At 40.4% G+C, this 22,921-nt stretch overlaps 1 protein-coding gene across 3 annotated transcripts in view; it reads left to right on the top strand.

The window, feature by feature from the left end:
• The window catches only part of ndrg4 (NDRG family member 4), a 98,876-nt gene that overhangs the window by 21,270 nt on the left and 54,685 nt on the right, over nucleotides 1-22,921 (top strand). For all 3 annotated transcript variants that reach the window (XM_062022418.1, XM_062022417.1, XM_062022419.1), the window contains 2 exons: nucleotides 1,350-1,499; nucleotides 6,076-6,114. In XM_062022418.1, the coding sequence (XP_061878402.1) occupies nucleotides 1,350-1,499; nucleotides 6,076-6,114 (189 nt within the window). The remainder of the gene's footprint in view (nucleotides 1-1,349; nucleotides 1,500-6,075; nucleotides 6,115-22,921) is intronic.

Here is a 22,921-nt window from a genome sequence, read left to right as displayed (position 1 = left end):
TGGTACACTTGTATTTACAAGGCTGTTCTGGGACTATTGCCCTCTTACATTTGTACATTGATTACACAGAAAAGTATCAACTGTTATTCACTGAGAACCAACCATCAGTTGTTGCTCTCTGTCCCTTTGCTTGCACAGAGCTGGGAAAAAAGCTTTTGTGTATATAGCTTCTTGTGCTTGGCACATGCTACAAAAAAACTGGAAGCTGACTGGAAAAGTGGAAAAGTGTTCTGTGGTCTGACGAGTTCACATTTCAAATTGTTTTTGGAAATTGTGGATGTCGTGTTCTCCGGACCAAAAAGGAAAAGAACCATCTGGATTGTTATAAGCGCAAAGTTCAAAGCCAGCATCTGTGATGGTATGGGGGTGTATTAGTGCCCAAGGCATGGGTAACTTACACATCTGTGAAGGCACCATTAATGCTGAAAGGTACGTACAGGTTTTGGAGCAACATATGTTGCCATCCAAGCAAAGTCTTTTTGGACGCCCCTGCTTATTTCAGCAAGACAATGCCTTGCCACATTCTGCACGTGTTACAACAGTGTGGCTTCATAGTAAAATACTGCAGGTACTAGACTGGCCTGCCTGTAGTCCAGACCTGTCTCCCATTGAAAATGTGTGGTGCATTATGGAGCCTAAAATACCACAACGGAGACCCCGGACTGTTGAACAACTTCAGCTGTACATCAAGCAAGAATTGGAAAGAATTCCACCTGAAAAGCTTCAAAAATTGGTCTCCTCAGTTCCCACACATTTACTGAGTGTAGTTAAAAGGAAAGGCCATGTAACATTTTTGCAATTTGTTGCTGCCATTAAATTCTCAGTTTGAACATTGAATATCTTTTTTTACACAACCTGCCAACTTCACTGGTTTTGGGTTTTTTAATTGCAAATGTAATTGTATGTATACCTTTGCTGCCTCTTGACTCTCTTAAAAATCGTTTTGTAATCTAAATGGGATTGTTTTCCTGGTTAAATAAAGTTTAAATAAAAAATAAAAATAATTATAAAGTCCAAACTGTCATGTGAGATCCTGACACTGCTCGAAATTAGCATTTTTTTTGTTTAATTGAAAAGAAAAACATTCAAGTTGTTTACTCAAGAGCTAAGTCGTTTTGTTTTTTGTTTCTTCGCTGTAGCCAAAAGGAACCATGACCTTAAAACATTTGATTATGTTGTTGCATTTATTACAAGTTGATGAGTGGATCTAGCATAGTAAGTCATATTTAATTTGTACATAATGTAGAGTGATGAATGATTAGTGTTTTGCATGTCAAGTTCTTATGTGGCTCTTTAAGATTTTAACCCAGAAATTTCTTTCTCATGTTTGTTGTTTCACATCTCTACAGGAGAAAGGAGAAGCAGGGGAGCGGTCCAGCCCTGCGAGCCCCAAGGCCTTTAACAACACTCTGCCCCACCGCCGTCCCACTCACCGCTGGCACGTCATTGCACGGCACTGGCTCCGCAAGACCCGCTGTCGGACCAACGAGGTCCTTCCGGTAACTACCAGAACCTGTGAAACCACAAGTATTTTAAGTCATGTCCGAAAGGGTCAATTGTTAGCAATCAACTATGCAGTGCGGGAGGAGTTAGGGTGTATCAGGGGGCGTGAGAGCCAGGGGGGCTTAGGGGCACGCCTAAACGATACAAAAACCTCCAGCTGCGTGGCAGCAGTGGTCAAACTAATCAATCAGCCTAACCAGTAAATGTAGGGAAGTGTGGAAATGCAGTATATAATATCATGTAATGTCTCTAGGTACAATAAGCTCTTTATTTAGAGAAACTGCGAGTCAACGTATGTGGCCAATTCATGAATGCCCTCTGCTCCGTCAGCAGCGACGCCCAGGATTTGGGCGTTAGACTTGTCGGCTGCTGAGGTTCTGGCGCCGCTCACGTCCGCCTTCTTGTCAGCCAAAGATGTGACCAATCAATGGATGCACTCCATGCCCAGGACTTGGGCGTGGACCACTATGGCTGCTGAGGATTTGTTCCCAACCGCGTCTACCTCCTTGTCGGCCAAGTATGTGGCCAGTTCAAGGACCGTCTCAGCGCCATCAGCAGCAATGCCCAGTACCCAGACAGGGACTTTTACAGCTGCTGGTGCGCTGCTCACGTCTGCCTCCTCATCGGCCACATATGTGGCCATTCCGTCCCGCCTCGCCATCTGCAGAGGCGTTCAACTCGCCGCCGCCACCTAACTCGTCCCCAGTGGCTTCGGGGACACTTGGCTTGTCGACCCACCACCATTTTCTCCCTCCACCCTCCCATGATTATGGACTTATTTTTGTTTGGGACGTCTGGAATCCGTCCCGTAAGGGGGGGGGGGGGGTACTGTCATGATCCGTTGCCCAGGTCATGTTATGTTTAGTTTGGTATAGTTGTTGTCTATTACTGTTTCAGACCCTTTTTTGGTTTTCTTAGTTGCCATGGGTGCTGATTTTCTTCACCTGCCTCTGATTAGTGGTCGGTACGCTCACCTGCTACCGGTCACTATTTTATTCCTGCCTTGCCCCACATTCTGTCAGGCAGTCTTGCTCGCTTCATGCGACCACCGCAATCATGCGACTCAGACTTTACAGGTGGTACACTTTGGTCTGGTCGCCAGCCAATCACAGGGCACATAAACACAAATAAGCATTAACAAGTATGGACAATTTACAGATTACAATCAGAGGTGGGTGGAGTAGCCAACATTTTCACTCAAGTAAGAATACTACGTTGGGTCTCAAACTCAATTTACTTGGGTGCCGCTGGAGGCGGAGTCTTGGTGAGGCTGGGCCGCATCAGGTATAAAGGGGTCCAAATTTGTATTTTTTTTTTTTTTAACATCCCACAATTGAGGTGGGAGAGATATTCCTAGGTTGTATCACATTCATAATTGTATTTCTGGACAAACGGAAGCTGCTGAAAAGAAGAGTAAATGGATTGCTCCAATCATCAACCGAGATGTGACGTGCTGGCAACTTCGTGTTTGTTCGTATCATTTCAGGTAAAACATTTTGTAAGTAAAAAAGAAGCAAAAATAAATGACAGCCCCACTTTGCATTGACTTGATGTGCTTGGTCGAAGAACTTTGATAGTAGTTGTATTGATAAAAAAAAAATAGTACTCACTTCTCTTATCCGGACTGTAGCCTCCACACAAAACAAAAGTTAAGCGACATGAGAACAACAATCTCCCAATCCTGCCTGACAGTCACAGTGTGCTGGGATGACATTAGATTGGTTATCCGTGATTATCCAGGGTGTCAAACTCGGGTCGGATCATTTCTGAGAGTGCATTGCTCTAGCCTGGCTTGATGAGACCACGCCCACTGGGTTTATTCAGATAAACATAAACGTCACGAACCCATGCACAAACAAATCCGCCATAGCTATCTTGACTCCTATAATTTTGAAAGTCTGAACAATTAAAGGCCTACTGAAACCCACTACTACCGACCACGCAGTCTGATAGTTTATATATCAATGATGAAATCTTAACATTGCAACACATGCCATTACGGCCGGGTTAACTTATAAAGTGCAACTTTAAATTTCCCGCGCAACTTCCGGTTGAAAACGTCTATGTATGATGATGTATGCGAGTGACGTCAATCGTTGAAACGGAAGTATTCGGACCCCATTGAATCCAATACAAAAAGCTCTGTTTTCATCTCAAAATTCCACAGTATTCTGGACATCTGTGTTGGTGAATCTTTTGCAATTTGTTTAATGAACAATGAAGACTGCAAAGAAGAAAGTTGTAGGTGGGATCGGTGTATTAGCGGCGGACTACAGCAACACAACCAGGAGGACTTTGAGATGGATAGCAGACGCGCTAGCCGCCGACCTCACCTTGACTTCCTGCGTCTCCGGGCCGCCGACCGCATCTATGATCAGGTGAAGTCCTTCGTCGCGCCGTCGATCGCTGGAACGCAGGTGAGCACAGGTGTTGATGAGCAGATGAGGGCTGGCGTAGGTGGATAGCTAATGTTTTTAGCATAGCTCTGTGAGGTCCCGTTGCTAAGTTAGCTTCAATGGCGTCGATAGCAACAGCATTGTTAAGCTTCGCCAGCCTGGAAAGCATTAACCGTGTAGTTACACGTCCATGGTTTAATAGTATTGTTGATTTTCTGTCTATCCTTCCAGTCAGGGGTTTATTTCTTTTGTTTCTATCTGCATTTAAGCCCGATGCTATCACGTTAGCTCCGTAGCTAAAGAGCTTCGTATTGTCGTGGAGATAAAAGTCACTGTGAATGTCCATTTCGCGTTCTCGACTCTCATTTTCAAGAGGATATAGTATCCGAGGTGGTTTAAAATACAAATCCGTGATCCACAATAGAAAAAGGAGAGAGTGTGGAATCCAATGAACCCTTGTACCTAAGTTACGGTCAGAGCGAAAAAAAGATACGTCTTGCACTGCACTCTAGTCCTTCACTCTCACATTCCTCATCCACAAATTTTTCATTCTCGCTCAAATTAATGGGGTAATCGTCGCTTTCTCGGTCCGAATCGCTCTCGCTGCATTGTAAACAATGGGGAAATGTGAGGAGCCTTTCAACCTGTGACGTCACGCTACTTCCGGTACAGGCAAGGCTTTTTTTATCAGCGACCAAAAGTTGCGAACTTTATCGTCGATGTTCTCTACTAAATCCTTTCAGCAAAAATATGGCAATATCGCGAAATGATCAAGTATGACACATAGAATGGATCTGCTATCCCCGTTTAAATAAAAAAAAAATCATTTCAGTAGGCCTTTAAGCAGTTCACAAAGTCCGAGTATGAGACATCGAGGAAGATTTCGTGGTCTCTGCTCCACTCAGACTTGTCAATCTTGTACGGATCCTCACATCCGATTACGGCTGTTTGCTCCGACAAAGAGTCTTCTTATCTAATGACTCGCAGTATTTCTCCATCGTATCACAGCCGGTATAATGTTATTTTTCCACTGAATAATCATGTGTATTTCTGGTCTTGTCATCTTCGTCCGGGTAGAAGGGCGACACGGCAGTGTGGCTGGATCAAAAGAGACGTCGGAGACAAAAAGTTTATTACAAGTGAGCGTCATTATACAGGTCTGCAGTACCTGGAGGAGGTTAAGTAAAAAATGAGGCACTTCTAATTTGGAGAAGCCAAACCATCAGTTTTATATTCCTCTTTCCTGTCTCTGTGTGTGTGTGTGTGTGCTAAGTCAAGACAGCACATCCTGACCATAAAAGGAGATGTTCGTATGTAAGCGACCAGAAAAAAACCTCTATATGTCGTAACTTAAAAGTTGACGTGAAGATCGACAAGGACATCAGAGAGGTGGAGATGGTGAAAGTGCTTCGGGACGGAAGCCTGTTGATTAAATGTAAAAATGCAGGGCAAAAGAACAAATGGTAAATGGGTCGTACTTGTATAGCGCTTTTCTACCTTTTTAAGGAACTCAAAGCGCTTTGACACTATTTTCCACATTCACCCATTCACACACACACATTCACACATTCACACACTGATGGCGGGAGCTGCCATGCACGGCGCTAACCAGGCCCATCAGGAGCAAGGGTGAAGTGTCTTGCTCAAGGACACAACGGATGTGACTAGGATGGTAGCAGGTGGGGATTGAACCAGTAACCCTCAGATTGCTGGCACTGCCACTCTCCCAACTCCGCCACGCCATCCCCCAAACAACAAAGCAATGCGATTGCAAAAACTGTGCAATAAGATAATAAAACGAAAAATAGAAGTGGGGGAAAGCAAGGGTGCTAGAGGAGTAGTGACACGGATCCCAAGAGGAGAAAGTTTGAAAAGAGAAATAAAAGGGGAAAGTTGAACTTTGCGACTTTGTGTTGATCAAACAATTATATGTAATAGAAGAAGACTCACCATGAATACATGAAAATAATTAATACATGTGTTCGGTATTGGTGTCGGCTGTTCTCACTCATGGATAATCGGTATCGGAATCGACAGCACGAAAGCCTGATCGAAACATCCCTACACAGTTATTACACTACAGTACCATACACTTTATTACATCATGTTTCATATTGTCATGTTGTCAATTATGTTGTAAATAAACAAAATCTTTACCATGCTTGTCTCCCTGCAGGACAACGATGAACAGCTGATGCCCGCGGGCGACTGGAAGGTACGCTGCTGTTGTTGATCTCTTAATCCTTCACGGTAAATCTTGTACTTCATGTAAAATATTTTTGATCATTTCTTTGGGTTTGCTTGATGAATTAAGGAAACGATAAGTGTGGCTTGTTCGGAAAAGATGGAAGGAAAGGTCAGGAATAGAACCATTTTCTTTTTTACCTGCTTAATCATGACGTGAGAGTATTAAGCATGTCATTTTTTAATGATTTATTGTAAGGCAAGTGATCTTTTTGTGGCCCATTTTCGGTCATTAATATCACTTATTTATTATTTTTAGTCTCCTCAAGGGTTCCCACCACACTCTAAACCTAACATCACCGCCCCGCTCACACACCAATAATGTTTACCTGCGTAAAAAACTACCATATTTTAACACACCGGGACATAAGCCGCACCCACTAAATTTTAGAATAAAAAAAATATGTTTCCATATATTAGCAGCACCGGATTATAAGCCGAAGATATATACGTTGCAAAATGAGTTATTTACACCGAAAGATTCTGTAAATGTTTATTTACATACCTTTTATTGTTTCCAAAAGGTTCCTGTAACACGGCAGTAAAACGGCTCATCAAACAAAACAGAAGTTATCGTCATGAACCCACTAGCTGCAAAAGCTAGCTCTCCAATCAGCTAAACAGACTTAATAACTCCACGGTGACGTCATGGTGAGTTTACTGAGAAATTTGTGAAACTTAAACACTAAAAAAAGAATGCAGTTGTACAAACGTGTAAGTTAATAATATCAATACAGCATACTTGCCAACCTTGAGACCTCCGATTCCGGGAGGTGGGGGTGGGGCGGGGGCGGGGCGGATGTGTGGTTGGGGGCGGGGGGCGTGGTTAAGAGGGGAGGAGTATATTTACAGCTAGAATTCACCAACTCGAGTATTTCATATATATTTCATATATATATATATGTATGAAATACTTGACTTTCAGTGAATTCTAGCTATATATATATACAGTGGGGCAAAAAAGTATTTAGTCAGCCACCCATTGACAATCAATGGGTGGCTGACTAAATACTTTTTTGCCCCACTGTGTATATATATATATATATATATATATATATATATATATATATATATATATATATACATATATATATATATATATATATATATATATTTATTAAATACTTGAATTTCAGTGTTCCGGAGGCTATCCAGTAGTTGTCAGTATTGTCCTGTTTAAGAGTGTCACAACATTGCTGTTTACGGCAGACGAACTGCTTTACGGTAGACGGAAACGTGACTGCTGTTGTTACCGCGCTGGGAGGACGTTAATGAAACTGCCTAACAATAAACCCACATAAGAAACCAAGAATTCGCCCTCGATCATTCTACAGTTATAACGTGATTGGGCAGGCACGCTGTTTATATTGTGGGAAAGCAGACGTGAAAACAGACTGTCGCCGCTGTCCCCACTCAGGTCCCCATTGAGCTGGAGGGGGCGTGGCCTCCAGCTCCGGCTGAATTCCGGGAGTTTATCGGGAGAAAATTTCTTCCGGGAGGTTTTCGGGAGAGGCGCTGAATTCCGGGAGTCTCCCGATAAAACCGGGAGGGTTGGCAAGTATGCAATACAGACACTGGTAAACTTGTGAACGCTAGCGTCGTTAAATTACGATAGCACGTACACAAATGCATGAAAACGCTCCTACAGACTTCACACATGGGACGGTTTAGTAAGTATAAACTAGTTTAGTTCTAATGTAAAACTTACAAATGCGTGGAATGATAAATGAAGAATCCATACAAGTAGAAATTATTTGGACTGCAAGAAGACTGAACGTCACTTCTACTTCAGATTGGTGTAAGCACTAAATGGAAGGGCACTGCAGCACCTGCAGTGAGCAAATTCGTCCACAATCTGGCGCCATAGCACAAACAATAAAACAAACTCTAAGTGTCTTTGCTTGTTTTTTTTGTACAATTATTTTTACAATAGCCATCAGCAAAGAAAAATCCATTAATTAGCTGCTCCGTCTTATAAGCCGCAGTGTTCAAAGTGTAGGAAAAAGGAAGCGGCTTATAGTCCAGTATTTACGGTAATCATTGACTTAATTTGGTTAAAACTAGCTTTTTTAAATCACATTTTAAACCCTTTTAAAATATGTGATTGACATATCTACAGTAGATGATGTGATTGTAAACCAGTTCCCGCTTGCATGTTTACACTCGGGATGTAACGATATGAAAATGATCACGATTATCAATATTGTTTATAATGTGTTTATACAAGTTGTGGTATGGCTTTTGTAATAGGGAAAGATGTTGATGTGTATTCATGTTAGCATTTAAGCCATTAGTGCTGGTTAGTTGTTAAATGTATGCCATAGTGTGCTGTTTATTTCTGAGATAGAGACTTAGACTTAGACTTAGACAAACTTTATTGATCCACAAGGGAAATTGTTCCACACAGTAGCTCAGTTACAAAGGATGGAAAGGGTAAGGACGGAAAGGATATTGCAGGTATAAAGTAGACTAAAAATGTAACATAGTAACAATATAAAATATAACATATATGTAATATTTACATATTATATATACAGTATATAGCATATACTAATATATTATATTGTTATATTATATTATATTTTTTAATAATATATACAATATATAACAAATCCCAATTACCATGTACAATATTTCAGTATATGTAACAGCTGTAGCAAAAAAAAAAAAGGGCAGCATAAAATACAAACCCCGTTTCCATATGAGTTGGGAAATTGTGTTAGATGTAAATATAAACGGAATACAATGATTTGCAAATCATTTCCAACCCATATTCAATTGAATATGCTACAAAGACAACATATTTGATGTTCAAACTTTTTTTTGTGTGCAAATAATCATTAACTTTAGAATTTGATGCCAGCAACACGTGACAAAGAAGTTGGGAAAGGTGGCAATAAATACTGATAAAGTTGAGGAATGCTCATCAAACACTTATTTGGAACATCCCACAGGTGAACAGGCAAATTGGGAACAGGTGGGTGCCATGATTGGGTATAAAAGTAGATTCCATGAAATGCTCAGTCATTCACAAACAAGGATGGGGCGAGGGTCACCACTTTGTCAACAAATGCGTGAGCAAATTGTTGAACAGTTTAAGAAAAACCTTTCTCAACCAGCTATTGCAAGGAATTTAGGGATTTCACTGTCTACGGTCCGTAATATCATCAAAGGGTTCAGAGAATCTGGAGAAATCACTGCATGTAAGCAGCTAAGCCAGTGACCTTCGATCCCTCAGGCTGTACTGCATCAACAAGTGAAATCAGTGTGTAAATGATATCACCACATGGGCTCAGGAACACTTCAGAAACCCACTGTCAGTAACTACAGTTGGTCGCTACATATGTAAGTGCAAGTTAAAACTCTCCTATGCAAGGCGAAAACCGTTTATCAACAACACCCAGAAACGCTGTCAGCTTCGCTGGGCCTGAGCTTATGTAAATTGGACAGATACAAAGTGGAAAAGTGTTCTGTGATCTGATGAGTCCACATTTCAAATCGTTTTTGGAAACTGTGGACGTCATGTCCTCCGGACCAAAGTGGAAACGAACCATCCGGATTGTTATTGGAGCAAAGTGGAAAAGCCAGCATCTGTGATGGTATGGGGGTGTATTACAAATCTGTGAAGGTGCCATTAATGCTGAAAGGTACATACAGGTTTTGGAGCAACATATGTTGCCATCCAAGCAACGTTACCATGGACGCCCCTGCTTATTTCAGCAAGACAATGCCAAGCCACGTGTTACATCAACATGGCTTCATAGTAAAAGAGTGTGGGTACTAGACTGGCCTGCCTGTAGTCCAGACCTGTCTCCCGTTGAAAATGTGTGGTGCATTATGAAGCCTAAAATACCACAACGGAGACCCCCGGACTGTTGAACAACTTAAGCTGTACATCAAGCAAGAATGGGAAAGAATTCCACCTGAGAAGCTTAAAAAATGTGTCTCTTCAGTTCCCAAACGTTTACTGAGTGTTGTTAAAAGGAAAGGCCATGTAACACAGTGGTGAACATGCCCTTTCCCAACTACTTTGGCACGTGTTGCAGCCATGAAATTCTAAGTTAATTATTATTTGCAAAAAAAAATAAAGTTTGAGTTTGAACATCAAATATCTTGTCTTTGTAGTGCATTCAATTGAATATGGGTTGAAAAGGATTTGCAAATCATTGTATTCCGTTTATATTTACATCAAACACAATTTCCCAACTCATATGGAAACGGGGTTTGTAGAAAGTAGATCCAGCAGAAAATAGACATTATAAATAAAGAGAGGTAGCTAACATAGAAGTGGTCAGGCAATAGACAGATATGGCGGCGCATGGCTATGGCTATGCTGCGGCTCGCTAATGCTCTTGGGAGTGTAGAGCGATTTGGTAAAAAACACCCGTCATTTCTGTCATTTTCATGGCTGGCTCAAAGCGTGAACACTCTGTGATCACATACGACCGACAGACAATTCTGGATGTGGATGGATCGGGTCGTTATAGACTGAAAGATGCATGTACGGTGGACCTCCTCGCTAGCATGGGAATACTTCGCAGACTACATCGAGCGGCCTTTGTAGCAGCGGAGTCAAGCGGTGACCGCCAATGGAGACGACGTAAGCGGTGCGAGCGGAAGCAGAAGCGGGGATGCCGAGCGGGGCTAACAACAAAGAGAAAAGCTAACCAAAGAAGCGTGGAGTCTCCGGGTAAGAAGCCATTTAAACTAGAACTAGCCGGCGTCAGGCTGGATAATCCCTGCACACATAGCAATTATCTTAGAATAAAACACAACTCACATAATGTTTTTTCTTTTGTGACCGTGTCAGAGGCAGACATACATTGTACTGAGGTAGCTAACTATGATGCGTTCAGTTTATCGCAACATTAAGCAAACAATCTGAATATCCCCGTCGTATCAATTCCTAGATATGGTCGAAACTATTTAAAGAGCACTACGCATAATAAACGCAACATTATTAATATTGCTACTTCGGATAATTTCAACAAACAATCCTCAAAACAGCCCACTACCTATAATATGGTCTTTTTAAACATAAGATCATTATCTTCCAAAACGTTATTAGTTAATGAAGTCATTAGAGACAACAAACTTGACGTCGTTGGTCTCGCCGAGACCTGGCTCAAACCAGACGATTTTTTTGCGCTAAATGAGCCATCTCCTCCTAACTATACCAATACACATGTTGCCCGACCTCTTAAAAGGGGAGGGGGTGTCGCACTAATATACAATGAAAACTATAATCTTACACCTAACCTAAATAATAAATATAACTCGTTTGAGGTGCTCACTTTGAGGTTTGTCACACCGCTGCCTCTCCACCTGGCTGTTATCTACTGCCCCCCTGGGCCCTTCATTAGTGAATTCTCAGAGTTTGTTGCTGATCTAGTGACGCACGCCGACAATATAATCATAATGGGGGACTTTAATATCCATATGAATACCCCATCGGACCCTCCATGCGTGGCGCTCCAGACTATAGTTGATAGCTGTGGTCTTACACAAATAATAAATGAACCCACGCATCGCAACGGTAATACGATAGATCTGGTGCTTGTCAGGGGTGTCACCACCTCTAAAGTTACGATACTCCCGTACACTAAAGTAATGTCCGATCATTACCTTATAAAATTCGAAGTTCTGACTCATTGTCAACAAACTAATAATAATAATAATAACTACTATAGCAGCCGCAACATTAATGCTGCCACAACGACGACTCTTACTGGCCTACTGCCAGTAAGAGTCGTCGTTGTGGCACCATTCCCAAATTATGTGGGCTCTGTTGATAACCTCACTAACAACTTTAATGACGCCCTGCACGACACCATTGATATTGTAGCACCGCTAAAGAAAAGGCGTACCCCATGGTTTACAGAAGAAACTAAAGCCCAGAAATTATCATGTAGAAAGCTGGAACGCAAATGGCGTGCGACTAAACTTGAGGTTTTCCATCAAGCATGGTGTGATAGTTTAATAACTTATAAACGCATGCTTACCTCAGCTAAAGCTAAATATTACTCAAATCTCATCCACCTCAACTAAAATGATCCTAAATTTCTGTTTAGTACAGTAGCATCGCTAACCCAACAAGGGACTCCTCCCAGTAGCTCCACCCACTCAGCAGATGACTTTATGAATTTCTTTAATAAGAAAATTGAAGTCATTAGAAAAGAGATTAAAGACAATGCATCTCAGCTACAACTGGGTTCTATTAACACAGATACGACTGTATATACGACGGATACCGCCCTCCAAAATAGTTTCTCTCTCTTTGATGAAATAACATTGGAGGAATTGTCAAAATGTGTAAATGGGACAAAACAAACAACATGTTTACTTGACCCAATTCCTGGGAAACTTATCAAGGAGCTTTTTGTATTATTAGGTCCATCAGTGTTAAATATTATAAACTTATCACTTTCCTCTGGCACTGTTCCCCTAGCATTCAAAAAAGCGGTTATTCATCCTATACTCAAAAGACCTAACCTCGATCCTGATCTCCTGGTAAACTACCGGCCTGTGTCCCACCTTCCGTTTATCTCGGAAATCCTCGAAAAAATTGTAGCACAGCAGCTAAATGAACACTTAGCGTCTAACAATCTCTGTGAACCTTTTCAGTCCGGTTTCAGGGCAAATCACTCTACGGAGACAGCCCTCGCAAAAATGACAAATGATCTATTGCTAACGATGGATTCTGATGCTTCATCTATGTTGCTGCTTCTTGATCTTAGCGCCGCTTTCGATACTGTTGATCATAATATTTTATTAGAGCGTATCAAAACGTGTATTGGAATGACAGACTTAGCCTTGTCTTGGTTTAACTCTTATCTTACTGACAGGATGCAGTGTGTCTCCCATAACAATGTGACCTCGGACTATGTTAAGGTAACGTGCGGAGTTCCCCAGGGTTCGGTTCTTGGCCCTGCACTCTTTAGTATTTACATGCTGCCGCTAAGTGACATCATACGCAAGTACGGTGTTAGCTTTCACTGTTATGCTGATGACACCCAACTCTACATGCCCCTAAAGCTGACCTACACGCCGGATTGTAGTCAGCTGGAGGCGTGTCTTAATGAAATTAAACAATGGATGTCCGCTAACTTTTTGCAACTCAACGCTAAGAAAACGGAAATGCTGATTATCGGTCCTGCTCAACACCGACATCTATTTAATAATACCACCTTAACATTTGACAACCAAACAATTAAACAAGGCGACTCGGTAAAGAATCTGGGTATTATCTTTGACCAAACTCTCTCGTTTGAGTCACACATTAAGAGTGTTACTAAAACGGCCTTCTTTCATCTCCGTAATATCGCTAAAATTTGTTCCATTTTGTCCACAAGCGATGCTGAGATCATTATTCATGCGTTCGTTACATCTCGTCTCGATTACTGTAACGTTTTGTTTTCGGGCCTCCCTATGTCTAGCATTAAAAGATTACAGATGGTACAAAATGCGGCTGCTAGACTTTTGACAAAAACAAGAAAGTTTGATCATATTACGCCTATACTGGCTCACTTGCACTGGCTTCCTGTGCACTTAAGATGCGCCTTTAAGGTTTAACTACTTACGTATAAAATACTACACGGTCAAGCTCCTGCCTATCTTGACGATTGTATTGTACCATATGTCCGGGCAAGAAATCTGCGTCCAAAGAACTCCGGCTTATTAGTGATTCCCAGAGCCCAAAAAAAGTCTGCGGGCTATAGAGCGTTTTCTATTCGGGCTCCAATACTATGGAATGCCCTCCCGGTAAAAGTTAGAGATGCTACCTCAGTAGAAGCATTTAAGTCTCATCTTAAAACTCATTTGTATACTCTAGCCCAGGGGTCACCAACGCGGTGCCCGCGGGCACCAGGTCGCCCGTAAGGACCAGATGAGTCGCCCACGGGCCTGTTCTAAAAAAAACAACAAAATAAATAAAAAAACAAAACAAAAAAAAAAACAATTTTTAAAAATTTTTTTTTAAAATTAAATCTACATAGAAAAAACACAAGATACACTTTCAATCAGTGCATCAACCCAAACAACCCCCCCCCCCCCCCCCCCCCGCACACCCATCCACACCCACTCACACAAAAAGGGTTATTTCTTTCTGCTACCAATATTCTGGTTCCCACAACATAGACAACACATCTGCAAGGGACACAGTCCCTGAAGCACACATGATTGTATAGGCTGCTGGTCCACTAACATTTTCATTAATTACTATGTTTTATGTAATTATTTTTATATTGTTTTACTTTCTTTTTTATCCAAGAAAATGTTTTTTATTTATTTATCTTATTTTATTTTATTTTTAAAAAAAAGGGCCTTATCTTCAACAGACCAGGTTGTCAATGAAATTAGATTTGTTTAAAGGGTTTTTTAAACCAGGCCCAGTCCAGATAATGTCCAAGTAGGACTCAGCAACACACACCTTCATTCATGTACACAGAAAAAAATTAGGGAACACAACAGATTGCATATAATTTATAAACAAAATTACATTTTCAAAATAAGCATTAATGTACAGTCCAGATTATGTCCAGGTCACTCAAATTAGGGAACACAACAACAGATATCATATAATCTATAAACATAATTATACTTTCAAAATAAGCCTTTGAGGACTTCTCATCTTTTTTTTAATGTTTTTTGGCATCATTATCGTTTTCAACCATGTAACTTTCTAAAGTTAGAAAATACTGAATAAATGTTTTAAAGAAAGTAATACTAAGTGAATATCTGTTTTTGGCCTTAAAAATAAACATTTTACAGAGTACTATAATTAAATTGACTAAATCATGATTGTCAATGAACTCTCCTAAAATAACAGAAACCACATTAAGCTTCATAAACAAACCAATCCTTAAACACATTTTTTCAACTTCCACCCAAAACAAAGACACAATATGACAATACCAAAACAAATGCAGGGTGGATTCAGGCTCCTGACAACAAAATCGGCAATCATCTGACTCTGTCATATTCCATAATTTTAACATTTTCCCTGTGGGTAAAGTTATAAATAATTTTAATTTGAAAATAACGATTTTGCACATCGATAGTGGTTTTATAGATTAGTTTGAATATGGCATCCCATGGCAACGGGCAGTCAAAAAAGTCCTCCCATTTTCCATTTGTGTTGTATGAGGCAGCCTTCAAAGATTTCTTTATTAAATAAAAATTATATATTTTTCTATTTATTTTAGTTCCTTTTTGCCAACTAGAATTTCTTATTAGAGGTTTACAAACTAATAATTTAGTAGTTCCATAATTAATTATTTGTTTCCATCTTTTCCCAATTACTCCAGTTAGTTGATAAAATGAAAAGCTTGAGCAAGCATCACCATACATAGCTCTAAATTCATCATATTTTATAATTTTACCATTCTCATTGATAATATCATTGACAAAAATGATTCCTCTTTCAAACATATTTTTCCAAAAGAAAGGCTTTCCATCTATTACAATATTAGAGTTCATCCATATTAACTGCTGCAAAATATCATCTCTTTTTTCTGGCACATAAAATTGAAAACACCACTATGAGTGGATTGTTTCCTTTATGAACCCCGCCATGTTTCCCAGCAGACTCTCTGGGAGGGGATCACTTGTAAAAAAGGATACAATTTCTTTTGATACAGTACATGTTTTTTGTCCAACGGGACATTTGTGTACCACTCAATGTTTAAATACATCTTTGGAACAATTGATGCTTTTAAAGACAGACACATAGCTTCAAGGTTGAGAAGTTCCGGCCCCCATATTCATACTCTTTGTACAAAACCTTTCTTTTAATCTTTTCTGGTTTGCCGTTCCAGACAAAATCGAAGACCCTCCGCTCATAAATCTTAAAAAAGTTTTGTGATGGAGCTGGTAATGACAAAAAAAAATAAATAAATTGAGGAATAATTAACAAGTTGGCAATAGACATTTTACCATACAAGGTTAGGGATTTCCCTTTCCATAATTGCATAATTTTGTCCAGCTTTCTTAGTCGATTATCATAATTTACTGAGCCTAGATCTTCCAGATTTTCTGGGACAACAACACCAAGTATGTTAACTGGTCCATCTGTCCACAAAACAGGCACTTTGCATTCCATTCGAAAGGACGTTCCCTTTAGATTTCCGATCCTTACCATTTTACATGTATCATAATTAAGCTTAAGGCCAGATTGCTGTGAAAATATGTCCAAAAGATTAAGAAGGTTCCGCAAACAATGAGGAAAAATCTTATCTTTGTGAATCAGCCTTTTCTGACATGAACTTCATCAAGAACAAACACAGAACACGCCTCACTGATGCACATCTGCAAGACTCACTCAGAGTTGCAGTGTCAAGTTACACACCAGAGTACAACACACTAGTTAACAGCATGCAATGCCAGGCTTCCCACTAACTGACAAAGAAACAGATAACAGATTTGGTGTCCAGTTCAAAGTGTGACATGATTTAAAAATTTGAGAGTTTACTTTTGTATTTTACATGAGTTATTATTTGGGGTTACCCACATATGCGGTCCTCTCCAAGGTTTCTCATAGTCATTCACATTGACGTCCCACTGGGGTGAGTTTTCCTTGCCCGTATGTGGGCTCTGTACCGAGGATGTCGTTGTGGCTTGTACAGCCCTTTGAGACACCTGTGATTTAGGGCTATATAAATAAACATTGATTGATTGATTGATATCATCTATTGCTGTATGGCGAGTGATTATACAGCTGGATGGAGTGTGGAATGAAGGAGTAAATGAATCGAACATTGTGGGAACCAAGCTGAAGGAGCCTGTTGGAGTATGAGCTCCGCTGTCCCTCAATTGTCAGGTGGAGTGGGTGAGCAGGATTGTCCATGATGGCAAGCAGTTTGTCCAGTGTCCTCCTGTCCCTCACTGACACAAACGCCTCCAACTGCGTGCCAATAGTTTGGCTGGCTTTCCGGATCAGTTTGTCAATCCAGTTTAAGTCCCTTTTGCTGGTGCTGCTCCCCCAACAAACCACTGCAAAGTACAGGGCACTGGCCACAACAGACTGAAAAAAGATCAGCTTGCTAGACCTTTGTTATTTTTGTTCTGCCTGGTTCCTAATTAAACGACCTGCTACCAGCACAACGCTGGCCGCTACTGCATTTTTGGATCACGATGACAGCCGAAACGTGTCATTGTCACAAAAATATTCTTAAACCCCTAAATTATTTGGTGTTGTTGTATGTAACATTGTAGTGGAATGTCCGAAGCTTAAACAGGCAACAAAAGTAGTTTAGTACAACAAATTTATTTACCCATTATCAGAAGTGCAGGTTGAATTAAGTTGGCCGTGCAGACAGACCACATGTTACTCCGGAGCAAACAAGACACACACAAGCCAAAATCACTCTCGAGTTCCGGTCTTCTGCCATTTTTTATATGTCTTTTGTGCGTCATTGTTCCTTATCGAGTGCGTCAATGTCTTGTTGTTTTCCCTATCTGTTCCATAACAACTCGAATCCTTTAGACAGTCAACACATTCTGTAGACAGGTTGGCATGACTTAAAATTCACTTTTGTCCCACAGAAGAGGAAGAGAAATCAAAATGAGCATACATTTTTGACAGACATGAACTATAGGTCAAAGGTCAGAAATTCTACTACAACATTTCATTTTGTTTTGTTTTGTTTTTAAAAGTCCCAACAAATTTTAGATAAAGTGGCCAAATGTACGTTCTAATATATAGCATTTATATTTATATTTATACAACATATAACATTATCATTATCATTATTATTCACCTAAATATTGTTATTAATATGTAAAGTTTCATTTCACTTCATAGACTACAATTAGAGCCGTGCGTTTCCCACCTAGGCCTTCAGTGATGTCCGACTTCCATGATTACCTCTCAAAATACCGTAATTGATGTCCCCAAATAACCATTGCTGGAGAAATACTGTACAGGAACACATTTATGCACTACTAGCATTGAAACACCTCAACAGTGAACAAAACGGGTTATTTTCTGACGCATTTAAAAATAAACCCGCATCAGGAATTAACACATATCTTATGTGGTACTGTCAAAATTAAAATTGTAAAAAAACAAACATGAAAAAATTAAGAAATTTAATATTTGAACTCACAATTTGTAGCAACCATTCAACGCCGTATAAGCCATTGGTACCGCTCGCAGTCGGTTGTTTCGAGTGGAAGTGGCGGGCATTTCCCCATTTCATCGCCGGGACAGCTAAGCCAGCTCCCGGGGTTGGCCGACGTCGTCTCACAAGATGCAGTTTCTCTTTAAATATCCTTCTTGAAAATGGCCCTGCAAATATATATCTGCCACCTAATCAATGTTTTGTTCTTTCTTTGTGGGTTAAAAAGTGAGTATTGGGGATTTCTCTGCTAGCCCGGTATGGCTACGGTGCAACACTTCCTGCTTCAGTAAATTGAAACTTGTTATTGGATACTCACTTTGGAGTTACAAGTGAGTATTCAATCACAGTTTTGTAAACATCAGGCTACCTAGATAGGCTACAGTCAACAACTTGTGATCTGATTGGCTATCGCAACTGTCTATCAACTCTATGTGTATTAAATTAATCCGCTAACAGTGTTTTTCAACCACTGTGCCGTGGCACAGTGGTTGAGATATTGTCTGGTGTACCGTGGGAAACTTTGCAACTGCACCTAATTGGTCCAAAAAATAATTTTTGCAAATCAATAATTATAATCTGCAAATAACGTGCCGTTACTTAGTGTCTTTGCTGTGTAGAGCTTGGCAGGGTAATCATGTAATACTCTATGTCAGTAGGTGGCAGCAGGTAGTTAATTGCTTTGTAAAAGTCGGAATGTGTCGGGTGTGACCAGGATGGTTTGTTGTGATCCCAATATGCACACCACAGCGGGAGGCCGGGTGCAGGTAAAAAGGTATGTAATGCTTCAACCAAAAATGAACAAAAGGAAATGGACAAGGCAATGAAGCATAGGGATGGCTATGCAAAACAAAAGTAAAACTGAACTGGCTACAAAGTAAACAGAAACTGAATGCTGGACGACAGCAAAAACTTACGGCGTCCACAAAGTACATCCGTACATGACATGACAATCAACAATGTCCACACAAAGAAGGATAGCAACAACTTAAATAGCCTTGCTTGCTAACACAAGGCAGGTGTGGAGAATAGCGCTCAAAGGAAGACATGAAACTGCTACAGGAAAACACCAACGAAACAGGAAGGGCCACCAAAAAAACAGCACAATACAAAAACTAAAGCACTACACAGGAAAACACCAACAAACTCAAAATAAGGCACAGCGACCTGGTGGAGTTAAATGTTTTGACGTTTTCTGCTGGTGGCGTGCCTCACGATTTTTTTATGGAATAAAACGTGCCTTGCCTCAAAAAAGGTTGAAAAACACAGCGCTAACGGTCCCGGGTGTTGCTCTGCTGATCTGCCTAGCACCGACGTGGCTCAAACCAGTGAGCATCACATCACAGGACGCGTGAATGTCACGTTCAACGTGAGGCCAGCTAGAAGGCTTTACTGACAACAACTCATGATCTGATTGGCTATCACAATTATCTATCAACTGTATGTGTCCATTCGCCTAGAGTGCACAGACGCCCGCATTGTTGATTCTGAAGGTCGCGGGCAGATTTCGTACAGCATGGCAACATAAGCTATCTGAATTCTGATTGGATACAAACTCGAACCTAAAAAAAACAGCACTGGAAGGAGCATAATATGACATGAAGAGAATATGAATACTTTTAGATATTTAGGGAAAGTAAATAAAACATTACTTTTATCTGATCATGATTTCTGGTCATGTTCGGCCAGCAGAGAAGGCCTTGCTGGCCCTGACGGTACACCACTGCTCAGGACCTAATCTACTAAGACACAAATACCACGCGCTAAACAGCGTGTGCAAACTATAAAATTGCGTATAATATTAGTGGGTATGTTGCGTGTGATCTAAGACTGCGTGTAAAAAAATGATAACTGGTGCAGACCGCCTTAAATAAATAAGGTATTTGCGTGTACAACTGGCAATATGTGCCCATGGAAATACTAATTTCCCTCCACATTTATTATGGTCTCTTATCTGTGGGGTTTTGCTTTGTTGAACAAGCAGCACAAATCTATAACATGTAACACCTTTTCTGCCACATCAGAAGCATGCTTATTTTGTAGATCCGAAATTTTTGAAATGCGTGATTACATTTTGGGGCTGATCTGGATGGCGCAGGGAGGCTACACACATGCAGATAGTAAACATTATAATAATAACAGTACGTTTTGTTGCTGCACATTCAGTCCAAATACTTGGTGAACATACAAATGTCAATACAATTTCCAGCTCAGCTTGTGCAAGTAAAAATAGGTGTGTTTTTAATGAATATTTAAAAGATCTGAATAGAATTATGATTCAACTCTCAACCTCGCAGTGGAAACGTCTGATATTTACATACCACACCCTTCCCCCCTCTTTGGCAGTCAAAACCTGCTGGGGCACCTCGTACAGTACCGCATTTTTCGGAGTATAAGTTGCTCCGGAGTATAAGTCGCACCGGCCGAAAAAGCATAATAAAGAAGGAAAAAAACATATATAAGTCGCACTGGAGTATAAGTCGCATTTTTGGGGGGAATTTATTTGATAAAACCCAACACCAAGAATAGACATTTGAAAGGCAATTTAAAATAAACAAAGAATAGTGAACAACAGGCTGAATAAGTGTACGTTATATGACGCATAAATAACCAACTGAGAACGTGCCTGGTATGTTAACGTAACATTATGGTAAGAGTCATTCAAATAACTATAACATATAGAACATGCTATACGTTTACCAAACAATCTGTCACTCCTAATCGCTAAATCCCATGAAATCTTATACGTCTAGTCTCTTGCGTGAATGAGCTAAATAATATTATTTGATATTTTACGGTAATGGGTTAAGAATTTCACACATAAGTCACTCCTGAGTATAAGTCGCACCCCCGGCCAAACTATGAAAAAAACTGCGACTTATAGTCCGAAAAATACGGTAAGTGTGTTGGCAGGATACATTGATTGCGTTCATCATGTATTCTTTATTGGTAAAATATTCCTGTGTGCAAACAAAGAGACTTTAGAGAGTGAGAAATAAATCTTGGTATCGGCTGTCACTTCAGACTTTCTCGGAGTGGTCGCTGCTTCCTGGCATACTGTACTTCCACTTCCTCTATTTAGTCAAGTTAGATGTCCATAAACTGTGCTTTGAGGGGAAAAAGTTGCAAATTGTATTTTTCGTTTTAATTATAAACTATATTAATACTATAGTAATAATTATTTATAAGTACAGTATTTTTCCGACAATAAGGCGCACTTAACATCCTTTCATTTTCTCAATAACCGACAGTGTGCTTTAAAACCCGGTGCGCCTAGTGTACGGATTAATTCTGGTTGTGTTTACCGACTTTGAAGCAATTTTATTTGGAAAAATGGTGTAATGATAAGTGTTACCAGTAGATGGCAGTCACACATAAGAGATACGTGTGGACTGCAGGATGACACCTGTTCAATTGACGTCAGCGGATTTTCCGTATATGGTAAAGGTTTATCCAAAATGCTTCGCGCAGTTCGGCCATTGTAGTCAGATGATGTAGTCGATAAGTGTCTTCTTTTTCTCTATCATCTTGTTATGTGACATTCATCCTCCGCAGTTGCCATTTCTAATATAAAGTAGAGTACAGTTCTCACTTATATCTGTCAGTAGACTCGCTATGGAAGCGCTAAAAACTATCGGTACAACAAAGATGACGGGGAGAAGACGCTGTCGAAGGTGAGCCACGTAAATAAGACCGCCCACAAAATGGCGCATCCTGAAGAGACGGTCAGAAAGCGACTTGAAGATGATCTGTAAAACATAATCCATGCAACATTTTGACCAAAGAACCACCATTACATGTTATGTAGACCACAAGGAAGTGCTTTACATTTAGAGAAAAAATACTAATATGACCTCTTTAAATGCGCCTTATAATCTGGTGCACCTTCTGTATGAAAATAGACCTGAATAAACCCGCTCATCAACAGTGAGCCTTATAACCCCAGCCGAGTCATACCAAAGATTACAAAAAATGGGATCCTTTGCCTCCCTGCTTGGCACTCAGCATCAAGGGTTGGAATTGGGAGTAAAATCACCAAAATGATTCCCGAGCGCGGCGCACGCTGTTGCTCACTGCTCCCCTCACCTCCCAGGGGGTGAACATGGGGATGGGTCAAATGAGGACACATTTCACCACACCTCGTGTGTGTGTGTGTGACAATCGTTGGGACTTTAACTTTAAATTTAATCCGGTGCGCCTTATGGTCCGAAAAATACGGTACCTTTAATTAACTTGGAAATATTCATGTATATCAGGCCGAGGCAATTATTTTAAATTTAGAGGAAAACATGTGTCTGGGGGCCTGTATATCTGATTTTTAGGAACACAATAATGTCTGATTGAATGCTAAAAACGTTATGACAGACCGCCTTAAAAAACAAAATGGAATTTTGCATTTTTTTTACTGAATGAGACACCCATGAAAATAAATAATGTGGGATTTACAATATTAACAATGAACGATAAAACACTGAATATTGACAACATATGAACGTCACACCCCCTCTTGATCGACATATTTTACATTCAAGCGAAACGCAACAAAAATGCAACAAATACAGCGAAATATGAACGCGAAGGTTAAAAAAAAAACCACCTTCCATCCATCCATTTTCTACCGCTTATTCCCTTCGGGATCGCGGGGGGTGCTGGAGCCTATCT

The sequence above is a fragment of the Entelurus aequoreus genome, linkage group LG16, assembly GCF_033978785.1.
Source record: "Entelurus aequoreus isolate RoL-2023_Sb linkage group LG16, RoL_Eaeq_v1.1, whole genome shotgun sequence".
Lineage (NCBI taxonomy): Eukaryota > Metazoa > Chordata > Actinopteri > Syngnathiformes > Syngnathidae > Entelurus > Entelurus aequoreus.
The sequence above is the reverse complement of the archived record's forward strand: the minus strand, read 5'-3'. Positions and strand labels throughout refer to the sequence as shown.